This window comes from Podarcis gaigeae (genome assembly GCF_964106915.1).
Source record: "Podarcis gaigeae genome assembly, chromosome: 9".
NCBI lineage: Eukaryota > Metazoa > Chordata > Lepidosauria > Squamata > Lacertidae > Podarcis > Podarcis gaigeae.
This window is the reverse complement of record NC_139685.1, coordinates 55,996,335-56,018,239: the sequence shown is the minus strand read 5'-3', so window position 1 is coordinate 56,018,239 and position 21,905 is coordinate 55,996,335. Positions and strand designations below refer to the sequence as shown.

General features: G+C 42.7%; 1 protein-coding gene across 1 annotated transcript in view; it reads right to left on the bottom strand.

Moving 5' to 3' along the window:
• Positions 1-21,905, bottom strand: part of COL25A1 (collagen type XXV alpha 1 chain) — a 292,587-nt gene that overhangs the window by 85,319 nt on the left and 185,363 nt on the right. The window contains exons 6-9 of the mRNA XM_083756612.1: positions 20,714-20,740; positions 20,528-20,554; positions 1,990-2,061; positions 419-526 (exon numbers count right to left, since the gene is read on the bottom strand). Coding sequence (XP_083612738.1) covers positions 419-526; positions 1,990-2,061; positions 20,528-20,554; positions 20,714-20,740 — 234 coding nt within the window. The remainder of the gene's footprint in view (positions 1-418; positions 527-1,989; positions 2,062-20,527; positions 20,555-20,713; positions 20,741-21,905) is intronic.

Here is a 21,905-nt window from a genome sequence, read left to right as displayed (position 1 = left end):
TGCAATACAGCCACATAGCAGTTCTATAAAGTGAATGCCAGCCAGTTATCTAAAATTATTTGGAAAGATCAATCTGTATTGAAGATAGAAGACCAGGGCATCTGAGTATTATTTCTTACGTAATTACTTATACCTGCCTTTTCCTCTGATGGAACTCTAGGTGACTTGCAGGGGAAAAAACAAGATTGCTAAAAACATTGACAAAACAATAATTAAAAAAACAATTAAACACCATCACCACTATTATTATTATTACTGATATATTACAGTGCCTAGTTACACTGTATCTGCAAGTAGCATCACACATTCCCAATGTGCATCTGTAATTCCACTCACAAAACATGGATAATGAATACTTCTCCGCTATAAGAAGCCTTTCTACATCTATGATATTAACACACATGGATGGCTGACTCACCGGTAAGCCAGGCATTCCGCGAGGGCCATCTTTGCCAGTATCTCCAGGAGGACCCCTTGGTCCAGGAGGCCCCGGAGGCCCCGGGGGTCCAGCTTGTCCTTGGTCACCCTGAACACCAGTCAGTAAAATCAGCATTAGTAGACAGCTTTCGAATCTTAGCAGATAAGCTCTCAATTGCACAAAACACAGTAAGAGAGAGAGATAGAGAGGCGATATTCAAGGGAAGAGTTCGTGAAGGGGCAAAAGAGCTCAAAGCATATGTTAAACAAAGATCTCAATCCAGCTGTGTGCAGAACCATCAAGATGGTTGGTGCTGTCATATTTGACAGCACAGCACCTGTGTGTGGAGGAAAGGGGACTGGACTCCAACCTCTCAGCCTCAAAGAACTTATTGGCACTACCGATGGATTCTCAGGTGGCAGCAAAGACTAGGACCATAGCCAACATATGCTAGTAAGCTGGCTGTGGCTGATCCTCTCAGACAAGGATTTGGCCTTAGTTATCAGTGTTTTCACAAGCTTCCTGCTTGGATTACTGCAATGTACTCTATGTGAGGCTGCTGTTGAATATGCTTTGAAAGATGCTAGTGTCAACCATCTGAAATGGGACTTTCACCTAAGGTTCTGGACAAAGACAGAATCAAATCCACACTCCTAGCCCTAAAAAGCACACTAGTGCAGCCTATAACCATGTGTATAGTGCCTCATTACACATGCAGGTCTAGGGGATTGTACACTGACTACCTACATTAGGATGACTTCAGTTTGTGAAGTTTGTTTTCTGCATTAGGACACTATTCAGGAACGTTTAACACAAACTTGCAAAATTCTACCGATATATTTCTGCCATGGGAGTAGCCAGGACTTTTGTTAGGGGGGCAGGGAGGCTATGTAAGTTTGCTATGCAATTTTATTTATTTATATTTATGTGGGGAGCAGCTGCCCCTCCCTTGGCTACGCCCATGATTTCTGCAAAGGGGCAAATGTTTACTTGGCCGGCATGTTCATTTTAAAGACTGAGTGATTAGACCTGTGTGGAAGCCGTAAAACTTTTATGGGCAGCTTACAAAACTGGTTCATGAGACCCAGCAAGCGACACTGACTGAGCTCTAAGCGGGCTCTGAAATATAACTGCCTTGTTGAAAAGCTGTACAGTACTTTTCATGCTATAAATCAAACAGCAATAATATTTAATCTCTCTTTAGCAGCCATTTTATAGCGTCAATTGAGAAACAACATTTACAGCTTCAAATATATCCACATTGGAATAATTTAATCTAGTTTGGGCAACGAACTGTTAAATCACAATGATTCCTCTTCAAAAATACTAAGTTCTGTCCAGTTTCCAGTAAAAAGCTAACAGAAAATAGTTGGCAAAATTAATTATGTGTTTTACGGCAAAGCTCCATGCAGTGTCTTCTAGCCCTTTGCAAATAAATAAATAAATAAATAAATAAATAAATAAATAAATACCATTTCATTATGAACTATATGGTTCAGCAATATTTACAATTCAGCAATCAGCTGCAAGCAAAAGCATGGCAAAAGGTGCAGAGAGAGATTAAGCACTACCTTAATGAGGCGGCGTTTAATGAGCTGCTGATCAGCAGAGAGAAACCCATGATTGATTTTAGGAAACACCATCTGATCAGGCAGGTGAGGTCAAAGGTTGAAGTTCAGAGGTGAAAGAATTGGAGAATAGACATCAGAAGGCCCCAAGAAAGAAATAGAAATATATACATTAGACTTGCAATAGCAAATATAATAATCAACTGGTGCTTGTGTCTGGTAAAGGAATCTATGCTTTCTTTTAAAAGAATTGCAGCACTAATCTAAAGAGAAATAGTCTATTCATTACATTGTCACCTAATGAATGCAAAGGTAATGCAAGTCAAGCTTACTCTTAAACTTCTCTTGCAACTATGGTTTTTATTCTTTTTTTGGCCAAGATTTAGAACTACACTGAACACCTTTATTATGCTTCACAAGCAAAGATTCCTGGAGACAAAGCACCAGTTCAGCATTTAGTCAGACTTTCCAAACAGCATATTGTGCCATGAAGAATGGTGCCATTAAAATGACATACTGAGTCTGCTGGTCCATAGATAGCTTAAATCATTTCTGCTTAATACTTGAAAAAATGGAAAACATGTGCTCAAGTGTGAAGCCATGAATGCATAATAAACTGCATTATTACTCTTAGCGTTTTGACGTAGATTCATTTGAGGCATTGTGCATCCTTGCGTGTCCTTTACAAGCCGAGTTGCAATACAGTTCCTGCTAAGAAAATTCTCATTAAGAACACACACGGCTGGAAGCTGGCAGAGATACCAGCATACGTAATCTTAGCCTTGTGCCCTCTCATACGTCAGGTAGTTCCACTGATACCTGGATAGCACAACAGCACTGAAGCAGCACGTGTGATGACAATTACGATATGTAGGGTGGGCTAGCCAGCTTTCAAAAACAAACTAAGCATTCATGACACTTCTATGCTGATACAGAAAGACTGGCTAGCTGGTACAGCTCAGCCACAAACCTTGAGGGTCAGGATCTGATTACTGTGAAGAGCAGCAACTGTGGGAAAGCCTGGCAGACCCTAGGAACACACACATGGTACCAAAATAACACGACACAAAACGTCACACAGAACAACAACTTAATAACAGACATGACATTTAATAGGTTCTTATCTCTATCGTTATTTTTGTTGCCTGTTAGAAATTCTGTTTTCTATTGAGGGGTCCAAGAAAGTTTAAGGCCACTCAGAATTATAAATGTTTAATTTTTTATTAAAAAGAAAAACAGGTCACAATTGTGAATATTTATTAGTTTTTAGTACATTAGCAGGAGAGAAAGACACCTCTTTTTTTAGCGCATGTTAAGCTAAGGCCACAGGAGCCGTGTAGGCAACAAACTCTGAAACAACAGATCTTTCTAACTTCATTTTAAAATCCTCCCTTTACCATGCAACACAAAGCACATGAACTGACAGTATTTATAGACATTAATACACTGGACATTGGACTAATGCTAGATCCAGAGTGTTAAAAAAACAATTGAGATCAACATTCGGTACGTATAGAGCTGTATTTCATGTACATGATGAAGTTCAACTCTTCCATTTCCCATTGACTGGCTCACTGCTATATTTTAGCACCATTTACACAATCAGAATAGGCTGTCAGATGTGACAAGAGCGCCCAGCTTCTTGTACCTCTCGAGTACCGCACTGGATGATTGAGAAGGAGGGGTGCATTAGAGGCCAGCAACCTTTGCAATATAGGTGAAAAATGTCCTCCGATAATCTTCAGGGCAGAATGTTACACAGAGAGCCCCTGAGATTACTTCTGATTTGCCACAGGATTCTGCTTTTTCCTTTGCTTTTTACTCTTAGTGTAAATCATTACCAACACCTATTTTTTCCTCATAAAGTGCTACTTAAGGGAATCAGGAAGAGCCACCTCTTCTTTGGAGTGTTTTAAAATAATTTTGTTAAAGCAAAGGCCTTTCCTATCAGTTTGCTCTTACTTATTTCCATTAATTTTGGTTCAGCGATTCGTCACCTAATTCTAAGGAATGAGAGAGGATTTCTTTTTTTTAAAATCAAGGCAAGTATTTTGGTTTGGTTACTTCTTTAAAAAAACACTCTTGTGCCCCCCATAAGTTTTGAATACATATCATTTGCATAAAATAACCCTCCCCTCCAAATTCAGATAAGCAGAGGACAAGAAACCCTGCTTACAGAAACAGCAAACTAGATGGAGTTTTCATTAATTTTACTGCTCAGTATATGTGTTGAAGAACAGGGGTGCGGAACTGAATTGGCAAAAGAGCCACAGTTCCTTAAGAGAAAACCTCCAGAAGCCACATGTTGGTATAGTGGTACCTCGGTTTTCAAGCGTCTCAGAAGCTGAACATTTCGATTTTCGAATGCTGAAAACACGAAAGTAATTTTTTTTGTTTTTGAACGCGCTCGGAAGTCGAATGGCTTCCACTGCGTGTTTTTCTATTTTCTCCATTGAACTTGCAGCCAGTCCTTTGCACCTCAGTTTTTGAACGTTTCGGAAGTCGAATGGTCTTCCGGAATGGACTATATTTGAGAACTGAGGTACCACTGTAGTAGGCTAGACCAGAGACAAAAGTGCTCAGAGTAATGGATGTGACTCTTAACATTGTACAGAAGCTGCATTGCAGAAACACTCGTATCGGAGGTTTCAACATATACATACCGAATGCACATGTTTTTCTATCCAGCTACTCAAATGGCATTGGCAACTAACAAAGGCATTCCCACTAAGAAAAAGAAAAGGATGAAGGTGTGATGAAGGGATGGGGAGCAGTGTGGCCTGGAGAGGAGCTGGATAGAGAAGGTTGAGGCCACATCCAGAACCAGAGCCTGAGATTCCCAGCCCTTGTTGTCTAGATATATGCACCTCTTTTTTTTCTTATGATAACCAGAATGCCTGCGATTCATTAGCCTTTTTCTGCACGTTACAGCTTCAACTCTTACTGAATAAAAACAGAAACTAAGTCCAAAGAAATTAGACATACATATATATATATATATATATATATATATATATATATATGCTTTCGTAGATTTTCACGGGTACAGGAATGCAGGTTTTGGTGTCCTCGGGTGTCTTCCCGTGTAAAAGTTGGGGTGTCTAGGCGACGTTTACATGGAAACCTGTACATGGAACACTTTGAAACCAATGCTTTAGACAAGTCAGAACACAAACCCAAACTTTGGCTCAGATATGTTGACGACACCTTTGTAATTTGGCCACACGGGAAGGAAAAACTGGATAGCTTCCTCACACATCTCAACAACTTACACCCCAAAATACAATTCACTATGGAAATAGAAGCCAACAACCAACTTCCCTTCCTTGACGTCCTAATCTACAAAAAACCTGATGGCTCCCTAGGACACACTATCTACCAGAAAAAAACACACACCAACCGCTACTTACATGCACAATCACACCACCACCCTGCACAAATAAACTCCGTAGCCAAGACTCTCATCTCCAGAACCAAACGCCTGGCTGACAAAGACCACTTGACAACTGAGTTACAGAATCTCTCAAATGTGTTAATTGCCAATGGATACCAGCAAAACAGGATTACGAAGCTAATCCAAAAGGAAACACCCCCCAAAAACCAAGACACAGAAGAAAACAATGGCATGGCCCTCCTTCCTTATATCAAGGGCACTACAGATAAAATTAGCAAAATCCTCCATAAACACAATATCAAAACAGCCTTTTGCACCAACCAAAAAATAGCCAATATCCTCAGAAACCCCAAGGATAAAATCCAGTTGGAAAACCAAGGGATCTATGAAATACCCTGCAAAGTCTGCCCAGCCACGTACATTGGACAAACAAACAGACGAATAAATGCACGTATCGCAGAACACAAGAATGCCGTCAAAAAAGAAGAAAAAACTTCCTCTCTTTTCCAACACATGAAAGAAACAGGACACGAAATTAATTTTGCAGATTCCAAATTGCTCTTTAACACGGAACATCACCACAAGAGAATAATCATGGAAGCCATCGAGATAGAGAAACACCCTCACAACATGAACAAGCGTGACGACACATCCCGCTTGCCAGACATCTGGAAATTAGCCCTCTCCACAAAAACTGACACCAGATCCAGAGGCACACAGAACGCCAACACCAATCAACCACACCAGACCCAAACCCAGACCCTCTCCACAGATGAATTACTGACACCATCCAGTAGCCAATCCATGGTGGCACCTCCGGATGCTGCACCCCCCTGCAATCCCTCCACAGATCTGGCTGACACAAGCCACAAAACCACAGCTCGCCCCTATACACGAAGCCAAGCCAAAGCACAACTAAGTGCAATACAGCCATCTTCTCAGGAAAACTCTTCACAAAGTTCAAGAGGTCAAGACACAAAGACTTTAGCAACTAATCCACACCTAATGACCCACCTAAGTGGTACTCAGGATATCACTCAAGAAATCACTCAAGGTATCTCTCAAGTAATTAAGGAACAAAAGAAGAAAAGGCACACTAGCCTGGGAACTTCCTCTCTGCCCAGAACATTGGAGGCTAGACACCACACCCCCTCTACAGTATTTATAGGAACTCAAACATTGAGATCCCGCTCTGTTCCAGTAACAAGAAGCCGAAAGCACCAGCCTGAAGATGACGAGTGAGACCTCGTCGAAACGTCGCCTAGACACCCCAACTTTTACACGGGAAGACACCCGAGGACACCAAAACCTGCATATATATATATATATATATATATAATATCGGTTTTAAAAGCGGATCAATTTTCTTTTAAAAAGTAATGTTAATTAAAATGACCATTCTAGGGGAAAATTGAACATCTTTTTAACAGGAAATTTTTTATTCAGAAACCTTGATGACTGCAAATATGTAACTCAAGAATATCCACTGTGAATTTTCATAATGAAATTGATAAAATTCATGTGGGCACATCCACAAATTTAGATGACTTTTAAAAAGGATTAGGTGAGTTCACAGAGGCACGATAGCCAAAGGTAACCTAAATGTACTGAGGCATTTCACCTCTATATACCAGATTCTGGGATCAAAGAATACACCTATTGCCCCCATGACTTGACTGTGATCTTCCAGATATAGTTGGAAACAACATGGTGGAGTAGATAGTTCTTAGTTTGATGTATTATGCATTGTTCTTAAGCTCAGTGATTTACAACCATAATTTATACTGCAGGAGTAGCTGTGTAGGGAACAATCCCATAGTCATTATAGGCACCACAGGATATAGTGGATCACCCCCTAAGTGGGTGGAGAGGAAGGTCTGTCTTCTGAGAAGGAGGTATGTACGTGGATGCCTCCTTGGAGTAACATTAGAAAGGTCTACTACCATTGTCCTTCCACTGTCAGTGGTGCTCCAATACCTGAAAAGGCAATTCAGAGATGGGGATTGGGGGCCAGTTTAGAACTGCCCAATCAAAAAAACCAAAAACCAGAACAGGGGTTGGAAGTACACCAAGTCTGAAGCTGGCCTACTGATTCCAAAACCCATAAATGGAACCAATGGGAGGGAAATACAAAGTGTGGGGAGAAAGGAAAGGATGGCAATGGTTGAAAAAAGAAGTCAGTCCCTTACAGCTTGGGACTTTGTAGTTCCTGCACTGTGGATTCCCTCACCTGGCTCTAGGTAGGAGCCATAGCTCAGTGATAGAGCCAGAGGCATAACTAAGATCCCCTTCACCCTTGGCAAGGTGCTGTATCAGTGTCGTGCCCCATCTCTCCCCCCCCCAAATGACTTTACTGCAAAAGCTCCACTAGAAATTACTACGTTTTACGCAGCCCAAGTACTCAAAGCATCTGGAATGAGGGTGGGGAAAAACTGCATGCCTTCGTGCTGGACAGGACTCTTTCCCTACATTTGATCTCACCATGACAGTGCCTGTTGTCATGCACTCCATAGTCTGTATAGGTGATTTTGTGCCACCCCTGTGCCTGTGCCCCTGGCAGGGCCAGTTTTGTCAATCCCTAGGTATGCCCAGGGCTGTCTTAAGCATATGCAGTGCTGGGGTGCAAAGATCCACCCCCTCAGGTTGCCCAGTCCCAGGTGTGCAGGAGGGCAGAGCCAGCCGGCCGCCTCAGCGTCTCTCTGGCTCGGTCGCCCCCGAACTTGCGGCACAGAAGAGCCTGCAGAAGAGCCCACCGCGGCACTCCGACTGACGGGCGGGCTCTTTCCCGGACTCAACTCCCAGGCCCTGGACTCTCGGTCTGGTCCCCTGAGAGCCCGGTGCCCGGGTGCCCCTGTGGGTAAGATGGCCCTGGGTACGCCTCTGGGTAAAACACATGCTGGCATATTGAGTTAAAAAGGTTCTGACAACAGGTGATACGAAAGATTTCTGTTAGAGATCCTGCGGAGCTGTTGCCAGTCAAAGTAGACAATACTGAGCTAGATGGGCAGTAACTTGACCAAGCATGAGGCAGTTTCCTGTGGTCTCCTATGTTCTTCTTTGCCCAACTTTGCAAGTCATCTCAGTGTCCATTATCTCAGAGGATACTGGAACACATCTCTTGGACTTCCTTGGGCTTGTCATTTTCTCACATGCGATAGATGTGCTACTTGCAACAATCCTAAGAAAGCTACCCTTCCTTCAGGAATGAAGCTATCTGTGCAGGAAGTTCCTGTTGTAGGATGCTTGCTGTGACTACCTTTGGATAACTGCTCCACAGACAGCACTTCATAATTTCCCTGCATATTTACAACACGGTAATATATTATGTGCGGGACGCAGGTGGCGCTGTGGATTAAAGCCTCAGAGCCTAGGACTTGCCGATCGAAAGGTCGGCGGTTCGAATCCCCGCGGCAGGGTGCGCTCCCGCTGCTCGGTCCCAGTGCCTGCCAACCTAGCAGTTCGAAAGCACCTCCGGGTGCAAGTAGATAAATAGGGACCGCTTACCAGCGGGAAGGTAAACGGCGTTTCCGTGTGCGGCTCTGGCTCGCCAGAGCAGCGATGTCACGCTGGCCACATGACCCGGAAGTGTCTCCGGACAGCGCTGGCCCCCGGCCTCTTGAGTGAGATGGGCGCACAACCCCAGAGTCTGGCAAGACTGGCCCGTACGGGCAGGGGTACCTTTACCTTTATCTAATATATTACGTTGCTTCCTTTGTGAACGCTGCCGGCTGTGAGCAAACCTTTGCCTATCTACTGTGCCTCTCAGGGTAGAAACAGCAAAGTCTGCTTTTGCTCCTGACCTTGCTACACAAGCTTACATATTCCTGTGAAGATCTGGCAAACAAGGCAGGAATTGCCACCTGCTGCTCACTTGCACTTCGTACATTTACAGCCAGCTGCTACTATTTCACATCAGATCACTCGAGCTGAAGGCCAGAGTGATCCTGACACATTATATGATGGCCTCCCCGCCCTACAACCACCTCAAGCTCCAATTAATCTCTCAGGCGGGTGCTCATTATTGTACCTGCTCTAGGGAATATAGTGTCTTGCATCGTTCCCCGTGTATTGCCAAAGACTCGCAGCAGGAGCTTTATATAAACCCTTTTATTGCAACTGCTGCTTTCTCCATCAGCAGCCAAACTAAAACAATAATACACCGCAGAGTATGAGAAGGCCAAAGGGCATTCTTCCTCCCAACATGTGCATTCATTCAAAGCAGAGCTTTAATTTTAATGGAGGGTGTCACTTCTTGGAAACTTTGCAGTCATAAGAAATAATCTGATATGAAATGGTTGTATTCTTGGGAGGGGGAAGGGAATGTTTTGTAAGCAATGCAGCCTCTTCAAAAATTGTGGCATTCAGTGATCTATTTCTACTCACGCCTTGGCAGGGAATAAATGTTCCAATGAGACGTCTTTGGGTTTTAAAAGTATTAGCATTCCTCCAGAGTTCTGCATCATCCACAAGTAAACAGTTTTGGATAATGGAACTTCCCCATGCAAATAATTAATGACGACGCTGAAGAGCATCAGATCTAGCACCCTAAAACTTCATAGGATAATTTATGACTATTACTATTTTTCACCTAGGTGCATAGTCATAAATGCATCTAACACACATTTTGATTCATGTTTTATTCTACTGCTCTCATTTTGCAGTGAATTGTGCTCACATCAGTGGGGGAAAACCAATATATACATGTAAATAAACAAATATATGCTTTCTTAGATTAATGTCAGTCAAGCCCTTGTTTCAGTCCATTTCACAAAATCATAGAACTGTAGAGTTGGAAGGGATCCCAAGGGTCATCTAGCCCAACCCCCTGAAATGCAGGAATCTCAACTAAAGCATCCATGACAGATGGCCTTATCAAACCTCTGCTTAAAAGCCTCCAATGAAGGAGTGTCCACTACCATCCAATAATGCTAGAAACCTTTGGGCCATTCGTCATATACAAAGAATCAACCATCTTCCCAGTTTTACATCCCCCCTTCCAATATTTCATATTCATCAGCTTCAAAATGCAACACAAAGCCATCTGAAGTGTGCCTTATAACATATACAATGTTCAATTCCAACTGAGGAATAAATAACACATTCTCAACCATTTGCTCCAAATAACCAATTTTTGCAACTCATTTTGTAAGACATATCCCAATATCTATTTAATTATTTATGAAAACATAAAACCAAGTAGCTCTGGATGTCTTCCTGATAAAATCATGTTTGCTACTAGTTATCATTATATACGCTTAATTAGGGCTAAGACTGAAACAAGAGTGGGGTGCATTTAGTGAACATTTTCTCACCCTGAAGGGCAATGCCTATTAAGGATGTACTGACCATACATCGTTTTGCCAAATCTAATGCACTGTGTGATTATTTCATTGTTATGGGGAAGGGAAAGAACTATTCCAAACTTTCAGGAGAGTAGAGCTGTCATCAGGAACCAGCACACACACACACACAAGATGCACTACGGACAGGGGGTATTTCAGGAAACTTTTCAGTTAGCTTGAAAAGTTACCCTTTTCATGTTGCAAATCATTTCTGGGCAGCATTCTTTCAACCCTAATTTTAATTATGTGAATCAGTACCTCTGTGGGGGATAGACTCAGAATTGGCTAGTAGATGTTTAATTATAACGATGGGTTGACTAATCTATCAACATCCTGCAACAGCGTTCTACCAAATGGAGCTGTTTTTTGTGGGATGACTGCAATTCACATATGATATGATGTGGCTAGCTGAAAAGGCAGAACACTTTCTGATAGGTTAGCTCCCATAGGAACTCGATTCTGGGTTCAGCAGTCCAATCAGAGGTTTGCTAACTTACTGAATGGATTGGCCAAATGAGTATCTTTCAGTCTCAACTACCTGCCCATAAACCTGGCATGGCATGGGACTGTGGTAAAGATGAAGGAGACATGAATCACAAACCACTACAAGTGCTGCATAATTTATTACTTCTGCTTTATTATTGAGCATCTGCTCATGCGTTAGAGAGGCAATCAGAGGCAAAACAAGGGTTAATCATACAAGAATATTAACTAGAGAGTCCTAACAGTTTTACCAAAGCAAAAGAATCTGTTTAATCACTCAAGTTAACAAAGGTTAAGATAATAAAAGGAAGTTCTGAATGCCTTCGCTTTCTGGAACTTAATCCCTCCTGCTGAAGACATTTGAAAGATGCTATCAGTTGCGTGCAGCCCCAGCTGTTAAAAAAATTTACTTGGAACACTCCATGTGGAGAAAATAATTTTATGAAAATAGTTAAGTATGCACCCTGTGTGGCTTCTTATTGCACCTAGACCCCAAAACTAATTTAAAGTCAGCTGCTGGATAATGATTGTGAGACCTGATAAACAATAAATCTTTTCTATATCAGAACTGAATGGCAGTAGTGCTTTATTATCATTTGCAGAAAGGGGATAGGAAATAGATTAACATACTCAATTAGAGCCGTTTAGTGCATGCTCAAGGTCTATTTTCATTAATTACTGCTCTGGTTGGACAATAAATCATGAATGATCTTCAAGTGCCAAGGTTCTTTAAGTAAAAGTCATTTTGAAATATTGGAAGTGCTTGCTAATTTCTCTAGTGCAAAGACTTCCAAGTACAGCTGAAGTAAACAGAAGCTGTGCATTGGGTGGTACACAGAACTGTCCGGCTTAATTCTTCCTTCTTCAGGATAAAACTGATGGAGAGTTCTTCAGACATTTGGTGATATAAGTGTTTACAAAAAGAAGAACTCTTCAGGAGATTTTAATATGTATTAATTTAGTTTCACTTGTAGAAGTTGTCCTGCAATGCCCTAAATGAAATTCTTCTGTAAGTAGGCCAGAGGTTTTCAACCTTTTTGAGCCCATGGCTCCCTTGACCAACTACATTCTTTCTGCGGCACCCCTGCAGGGTTCAGAAGCCCAGTTATGGCAGCTTCTCACCCTTTTTCAAATACCCTCCCTTGTGGAGTGTTTCCTCAACTTCCTCTCCTTGAATGTCCTCTGGGCAGCCACTGCTGCCACCCTTGGTCTCTGAACTGCCTCTGCTACCCCAAAGAGAGGTGTATGGGGCCTACTAGTATGCAAATTTCTGTTCACTTTGAGAGTTGAGCTTAGCTCTGTGGGGAAAGGCCATGCAAAACTCACACCTCCACCTTCTTGTCTCTCCACTTCCGCTGCTTGAGGGAAGGCGGAAAGATTGCCAGATCAACATTTTGAAAATAATGCTGCAATGTGTGTTCCATGCAATGCTAGTGTGCCTCATACTAGTAGGTGTAGGGCCTACTAGCACGCAAATTTCATTCACTTCTGTCAAAAGGTGGGGAGGTATCCTAATAGTGAATGGGGGGTACAAAGCAGACTTGGATAGACCCTGAATCAAACTGTTCAGTCTACAAAGCACCTTAAAATGAATTGGGCTTTCTGGAAGTACCTAATCAAGCGACCCTGACCATTAGGTCCAGTCGTGGCCGACTCTGGGGTTGCGGAGACATGTTTTGCTCTGTGCTGGATCCCAGGCTGTGACTTGGGAACTTCTCTGGAAATGTAAGGGAGAAGCAAAATCTTTTAATACTTTGAGCACTTCCATCATATGCTCAGGTTGTATATAGGTAAAGGTAAAGGGACCCCTGACAGTTAAGTCCAGTCATGGCCGACTCTGGGGTTGTGGCGCTCATCTCACTTTACTGGCCAAGGGAGCAGGCGTACAGCTTCCAGGTCATGTGGCCAGCATGACTAAGCCGCTTCTGGCGAACCACAGCAGCACATGGAAACGCCGTTTACCTTCCCGCTGGAGCGGTACCTACTTGCACTTTCACATGCTTTCAAACTGCTAGGTTGGCAGGAGCAGGGACCGAGCAACGGGAGCTCACCCTGTCGCGGGGATTCGAACCGCCGACCTTCTGATCGGCAAGTCCTAGGCTCTGTGGTTTAACTCACAGCGCCACCCACGTATGGTCAGTGCACATTCCTAATTTTTACTGGACAAGGAGTCAATTGTGTACTCCGGAAAGAAGAGTGAGAATTTTAGCTATACACTGTCTAGATCTGGAAACAAAAAAAATGTTCCTGTGTCAGTCAGCTAGTTAAATATTTATGCCTGGGTGCCTAATATTTTAGAGCCACAACTGTTACTAACCATATTAATATCTTTTTTCCCCAGAGAACTAAATTCTTATAATTAGAAACTATAATCTAGTTTCTTCACTCAATAATCCTGTGAAATAAGAGTTACTGAGTTGCTAAAATCCATTTAGTATAAGGTGTCTGTGGTTTAATAGCAGCAAGTCTACCAGTCCAACCCAAACAATTTACTGTCTGTGCCATTGTGGAAACTTGCCAGAGGAAGAAGGTGCTTGCCACCTCTCTACTGCACTTCAGTGCCAAGATAAAGTTGCCCAAAGGGTAGGATCCTGCACAAAAGCCAAGCAACACAATGTGTTTCATCTGGTATTATTGTGGCCAGGTTCTGAGAAACACATTTCTCAGATATGGTATAAGCTGTCCTTTCCCATCAGTATGTAATTCTGTTTACTTAGAGACCGCTACCCCTAATAGCTGGGGAAGTTTTTGTTTTGGGGCAGACCAGGGATATGAAACTGAGTCTCAGACTTCCATCTTTCCACAGTTGCTACTGCATCAGAACAAAGCAATGCAACAGGTAAAAGCTGAGCCAAACAAGCTTCTGTTGCTGTCCTAAAGGGATCTCTTCTTATGCTGCAACTTGTGGCACAACTCTCACATCAAATTCAGCTGTTCACAATCTGAGAACTGCACATTGGCTGTGATATTGTGAGGGATATTTGATCTTGGTGCTAGAATTATCACTACCTTCAGCTGACATCCTGAAACACACTGCCACTCCAAACTACTGGATGCAAATACTTTTCAAAACAAACACACATCAAGCTATGCTTCCAGTTAACCAGTTATACAGGCTGACTTCTGAGAAGTTTTTAAAAAATGTCTCTTAGCATTCACTTTTTAAAATTATTAAAATGAATTATTTGGGCAATGCCATTTGATTTCACATGGGTAAGATTCTTTGCAGTGCAATCTTATGAATGTTTACTTGGAGCCAGACTGTGTTCAGATGAGAATGAGTCTAGCCTCAGATGTCTTCCTCTACCTCAGGCATGGTTACAAGGAGATCAGGAGTTTCTATCTCCATTTTAAAATTAATTATAGTTTGTTGTGTAAACCAAATCCTAATCTTAGCTATGGTTAGTGAAAACAAGTCAGCTTACACTATACTATGGTTTAAATCTGGCTCATTCCCACCAACCATTGTTAAAATTAACCTCAATTGCAATTGGCTTTGGATGGCATGACAAGCTGTAATTAATCACAAGCTTCCCAACTCCTCCATGCTGGTGCGGGGAGCGTTTAAGTCCAGGGGAAGGCGACAATCATTCTTATAATGTTAAATTATGGTTTAGTCCAGTGGTTTTCAAAGCATGTGGAGCACTGAACTGATGTGGCAGGAGAGGGTGTCAGGAAGATTCAAGGGCAATGAATATAATATTTTGGGAATAATTCATGTTCCTATGTACCTGCATTGTTTTATATTTTATGGATGCCCCATGATCATATTATAAAGCAGTTGTGTTCTATGTTATAAATCAAGCACTGCTAGGAGTTGTAACAATGCTTTCCTTTCCAAAACATTTGGGGTGGAGGGAGCAATTTTTGTTCTGAAAGTGTGGCCCAGAGAAAAAAGTTTAAGAACCACTGGTTTAGTGTTTTCAAGGGTGGTGCATCCCATTTTGCCACTTGATGTTCCGTTTCTAGCACCTCTAAGCTGGCTGGGAAAGTCTCCTGTCTGAAACTGCTAATCAGTGTCAATGTTACTGAGCTAGATGGACCCAGGGGGGCGGTGCGCCCTGGGTGCCATGTCTGGGGGGAGGTAACAAGGCGGCACCGCGGGGGCTCACAGCAGCGTGAGCAGCTATCGCGCCGCCACAGCTGCATGTGGAGGATCCTGTACGGACGGCGGTGAGATCCCTCTGTTGCCACTACAGCCATGAACGGAGGGTCCTCCATTTGTGGCTGCAGCCGCGAGCACAGGATCCCAGCACTGTCTGTATGGCGCTGGAGCGGCATCGCTATGTATGGCGCATGCGCTGTATGTAGTGACACCACACATGCACCGTACATAGCGGTTTGCCGCTTTGGGTGTCACAAAGCCTTCGTTCATCCCTGGATGGACTAATGGTTTTACTACTGTTTTAGAGTCCTTGGCCACTCATTTACAGTGATAAGGACAGTCAAGCTCACTATAGCATTTTGTATTCATAATAAAAGTTTGAAAAACAGAGTAAAAATGCTGAAGTCGTGAATGTGGAACTAAAAAGATCAAACTGCTAAAAAGAAAATCCCTGAAAACTGTTCTGGCTCTGTAAACTATTTTCAAAACCACATTCCTTGCCTGCCATATAACATCAAATGTGTAGGACCCTATCCAGAAATCCTGAGTTCATAAATGCTTCATCATGACTATATATGGCCGTTATGAAATTCCAAAGACATAATAATGTTCAGCCTAAAACATGTTGGCCAGGATCCAAAGGGCTGCAAGTGGAAAGGAAATTACTCCTTGCAGTTTCAGGCAAGGACGTACAAATCCTAGAGTAAGAAATGAATGCATTGAAAGAAAATGTGCTACTTTTGATCTTCACATTTGGAACAAAATCCCTGTATAAGGTTTTATTTTCCTCGTGCAAAGTTCTACTACAAGCTGAAGAAGGAAGCTTTCCCATGAGTGTTGGGCTGCTAGACATTTGGAGTCCAGCCAGACAAAATCAATGGGCACACTTCCAAGTAAGATATTAAGGTCTGAGCTGTTAGATCAGTAAAATCTTTAGTACTGTTGTTGGATATACCAGCCAACATTTCACAGATAACAAATAGGGCTATGCCTTTGCCCCCTCTTGTTCTACCAGAAATTTTTGCCTCCTTATTCTTGGTTGAGGACTAGATTAATTTGCTATGTCCTCCGCTTATTTCCCCAGTCTGTTCTCTATTGATTTAAAAATCAAGATGGTGATTGTTCTTTATGTTAAATACATATTAGAAAAACTTAAGTGTCCTACAGTGTTCTGATTCACGCATCATGGCAAACTATAACATCTTGTGAATATGCAGGCATGTGGGCTCCCTACCCAGTTGATTCTACCCAGTTGTTCTGCTGCTATTGTCTTCCTCTGATAAACCATATGTTCAGACCTAATGCTAAGCCAAACCATGGATTAGCCCCAGGTAGAAAAGCAGCAATGTAGGAGTAGGGTTGCCATATTTCAAAAAGTGAAAATCCGGAAACAAAAGTTGAGTTTTTGAGCTATTTTTTATGAAATCTGCCAAAATCTACACTACCAACATGGCCTGCCATACATCCAGATTTCCCCAGACATTTCAGCAATTTCCGCCAAGATGCAGTTTACGAAGGCTGAATACTGGCTATGTCCAGGAAATTCTGGACATATGGCAACCCTAGGTAGGAGGGCATCAACCTCAATTCTCACTCTTTGCTCATGATTTGGCTTTAGCATTACATGTTAAGAAAATAAAAGGACACGGCTGAAGTTTGAGCCAAATTGTGAACAGGGACAGAAAACTTAGTTTTGAGTATTGTCTGTCTCCACAGAAATCTGAACTGGTTGAAGCTGCCTTTGCCAATCTGTGGAGTGTTTAAGTTGTGCCTTCACCTAGGTTCAACCTGTATATTTGTAAACAAAGGAAACATTACAAAGATTCCAATAATTCTTTAATGGCTCTTTCAAATTTGGGTAAATGCTGCACCCTTGGTCTATGAAATCGGAATGTCTGCAATAAGAAGGAATGTACGCTATGAGCATTTAATGTCAATTCTGGCTCAACTGCACTGGCTGCCAGTCAGTATCCTGGCCCAATTCAAAGTGCTGGTTTTGACCTATAAAGCTTTAAATGTCTCAGGACCACAATACCTTTCCCCATATGAACCAACCTGGATCCTGTGATCAACATCTGAGGCCCTTCTTCGTGTGCCCCTTCCACAAGAGGTCCAGAGGATGACAACACAAGCCTCCCCACTTGTGGAATGCTCTCCCTGGGGAGGCTCAGCTGGTACCTCCGTTACATATCTTTAGGCACCAGGCAAAAACATTATTCTTCTCCCAGGCCTTTGGCCAATTAAGCAAAGCCTTTTAAGCTGTGTGTGGGTATTATTGTTTTGTTTGCTACTATGTTATGTATTTTGTGTTTTTATACTGTAAATCACCCTGTGATCCTCAGGTGAAGGATGGTACAGAAATTTCAATCATCATCATCCACAGCATTTCTAGATAGGGCTGGAGTGGCACTGATAGTCAGCATAGACCTAGATGAGCCAATGGTTTGACAGAGGATAAAAGAGCTTCCTGTGTTTTTATGTGGAGGTATTTTGGTTTTGAAAACCTACTGTAAAGTCTATCAAATCAGATATTTTAAAAGACTTTAAAAAAAATTATAGTCTAGTATAAGTGTTCACTTCTTTTGAATGTGGTGCCAAATATATTTTCATGTGCTTTCGCTCCACACCATACACATTTGAATAGAATGATTTTTTTAAAAAAAATGACTGAGAGCAGACCCATTACTGGAATTTGAGAGCTAATTAAAGTTATTCACGCATCAAAAAGAGGCTTTAGCTATATTTTCATACACTGTGGGGATTGAACCTTAGTGACAGACAGCAGCAATAGCAAGTCTCTGAAAAGGAGAGGAATGCCTTAGCAATAGTTTTGAATGGTATAAAACAATTGGGCTTCCGAGCATAATCACAACCTGCTGTCAGTCTCTTCTTTTCTCTTATGTTTCATAACTTGGTTCAAAGTTAACATGAATTTGTTTTATCTTAGTAATACTGTGTGTGCCTTTGTAAAAGTACAAAACAGCCATAATACTATTTTGAAGAGCCATAAAGGTTTCTAAACAGTAGTTTCCCTCACCAGAGTTTTCTAGCTACAAGCACAGCAAGAATCTGGCTCATTTCTGCTGCACCTGGCAGGAAAGGAGGATGAAGGCAGGGGGGGAAATGATCAGGGTATCTATCCAAAGGATCCAAGCATCCCATCACAATTACCAGAATGGCAGAGAAGCTTCTGGCAACCTACATCATGTGGAACAAGGCCAAGGCTTAGAAATCACCATCACATGGAATAGCCACGCCTTAGTCATTTTCTGACTTTCTTTAGCATGCAACTGAAGTGCAGCATTAAAACGTTAGCTAATAATGATTGAAATCCTGAACAGAAAATAAATACAGACCTGAGAAAATAGCAATACTCAGTGTATTCCCAAGGCCAGTGTCTCTTCACATGCAGATAAATGAGATGGCAAGGAAGTGGTACAAACCTCTCACCCAGGAGTGGTGAATGGACTGCATCACTTCAGATGACTGGTCTCCCACCAGGGCTGTTTGCCAGGATGAAAGAGCACTTGCCCAAGTGCTGTTTTGTGGGCACCTCTCCTGCAGTAGTGGGTATCCCTGGTTGCAGACTTTCCTGGACAGGTGGGAGAAAACTGACCATTTTACATTTCTCACAATGCCCTGGAGTGCCCAGTATAGCCTTGGGAGAAATTAAAAATAGCAGCTTCCCAGGTCCAACTACCTTGTACAGGCACCCCAGTAACAGTTGGCTTTGCCAGGATTCTGGGGCCTGGTCTGATCTTGCTTACAAACGGCCCCCCAATAAATAAAGACTAGCACAGCAGGAAAGAGGAGTCTATCCTAGTTCTTTGCAGGAGGCACTGGATTTTAGGGAGCACTAAAAAAATAGGGACGCGGGTGGCGCTGTGGGTTATACCACAGAGCCTAGGACTTGTTGATCCTCTGGTCGGCGGTTCGAATCCCCACAATGGGGTGAGCTCCCGTTGTTCGGTCCCTGCTCCTGCCCACCTAGCAGTTCGAAAGCATGCCAGTGCAAGTAAATAAATAGGTACCGCTCCAGCGGGAAGGTAAACGCCGTTTCCGTGCGCTGCTCTGGTTCGCCAGAAGCGGCTTAGTCATGGTGGCCACATGACCCGGAAGCTGTATGCCGGCTCCCTCGGCCAATAAAGCGAGATGCGCACTGCAACCCCAGAGTCGGCCATGAATGGACCTAATGGTCAGGGGTCCCTTTACCTTTACCTAAAAAAATAAATCCTCCATTGTTGGGTCCTGCTAAGGCTCCATTGCTTACAACAGAGGCCTGGCCCAGCTCTTCCTCTTCCTCTTCCTTCTTGCTCTTGCTGCCTCTTTACCTGCCTCTGGAATGTGTCAGAAGCAAAAGCAAGGAGAGTGAACAATGGCTTCCACGTGCCCTCTCCTTCTGGGCAATGGTGAAAACTGAGTCGAGAGAGAGAGGACAACTGAATGGCCATTGCTTACAGTGCTAAGAAGCCAGATTAACTTGGAGCAACTTCTAGTGCCCAAGCCCCCCTCCCTCAAAAATCTTTGGAGCCAGCATTGTAATGGCTGTTGGGAAAGCTAGCTTCTTGCTGTTTTGACAATTGTTTCCCAGTACCAGCTGGTGTTTATTCTATTTTTACTACGGTGCACAGATGTAAAGAGAAACAACTGGCGCTCTCAACATGACAGAATTTTCTTCTTTGTTTCTCTGTTTTAGCTCTAAAACAAACAAACCCAATCCTTTGAATACAGTGTTCCTGATATATTATGTTCTAGATGTGTGGAACAAATTGCTATTTCAAAAAGGCAAGTACTAAGGACATGCATGCTTCCTGCTCATAGAATTCTAATTTGTTAAAATCCACCTGCTGTTGCTTTATTAGAAGCTCATGCAGATCTGACACAAACAGGTGGAAGCTGGAAGGTTTGTTTAGTGAAACTGCTTCTTCATTTTTAAGCATATCACAACCACTCTGAAATATATTGCCACCTAACAGCAGAAATTCCAAATTTTAGTGAGTAGTAATGTGCAGCATGAACTAATTCTAGTCAAATGTTTCTTATATAGTTCGTGAAATCATTCTTGGCTATTGCCTTCCTGGAGATCTACAACATGCAGGGGTAAAAGCAGCTGAAAAGCAAAATGAGCTTTGACACTCTGTTCAGTTTAGTTTTGCACTAAGGACTAATTGCCTAGTCAGGGAAGGGGAAGTGTAACATTTTTGTTAATATGCTTACCCGAGGGCCCTGATCACCTTGATCTCCCTGCAAAGTGGAAAGATGAGATGATAGTTTTAACACAGCATCTGTGTGCTAGCTCAGCTCTCTTAAATAATCTCACATCATACTGCTTCAATAGCCACCAGTTAACACCAGGAGGGCTTCCACTTATTGTGTTAGTGGCAACAGCATGCTGAGACTCACCTTCTCGCCTTTTGGACCAGGTGGGCCCTGAAAGAAACAGGAAAATATATTCATTAACAAATGATAGGTGGTCACGGTGAGCCAAAAATGTCTGGTTCTCACATGAATCAGGTGCCTATAGACTGCAGGAGTGAGGGACAAGCAGTGGGGAGGACAGTTGACTGAATGTTCTTCCATATAACAAGGTATTTGCTACCGGAGGTGAAGGACAAGATGGCGCCCTGCAAAATTACTTGTACAGAAGCCAGCTAGATTTGTAGTTTGATAATAATAATAATAATAATAATAATAATAATAATAATATATCCCACCCTTCCTCCCAAAGGAGCCTAGGGTAGCAAGCACACACGTGAGGAAGCAATTAAAACATATAATAACATCTTTGAAACATCTTAAAAGCAATTCCGATACAGATGCAGACTTGGAAAGAACTCTGCTTGAAAGCCTTGTTGGAAGAGGAAGGTCTTCAATAAGCACAAACAGACAACATAGGTGGCCCCCATCTACTATTTAATGGGAGGGAATGCTGAACACCAAGGCCTGATTACTATACTGTATGGACCTCCTGATAGGATGGTATTTGTAGGAGGCCCTCACCTGCAGGGTGCTGTGATTGATTAGGTATACAGTATATGAATTTTGCTTCAACACTGGTGATGGGATGACATCCTCCACTACACCTGAGGTACGCAGGCACAGATAGTTTGCATGGCACACACAGCTCTGTACTCCAGCATGTCACTACCGCTCTGTGCCCCCAGCACCTGCTGCTTCCCTCTATCTAATGATAGGACCGGCCCTGAGCCCTGCAGATTGGAAATTATCTTGTTGTGAAGGCTAGAGCCCAGGCACAGGCTTAGTGCCTCAACCATTGTATGCAAAAACATGCCAGATTGGCCCAGAAAGTTGCATGCATAAACTGACAGGCTTATCATACAAAACAGGACAGCGTGAAGGCAGGGCCTTCCAAAAATTGAATCTGCCCCCCCCCCCCCCCACAAATCTGATTCTTCAAGGTGGTAGATATGCCATAAGCAAGATGAAAGAGGAGGAACTAGATACACCATAGTTGCATCATAATTAAACCCAATGTCAGATAGTGCAATGGGCTTCAACTTTGCACATGCTCACTTTGCATATGCGATCGCAACCTTACATGGATGGGGGGGGGAGTAAATAATGGGAGGGGGGA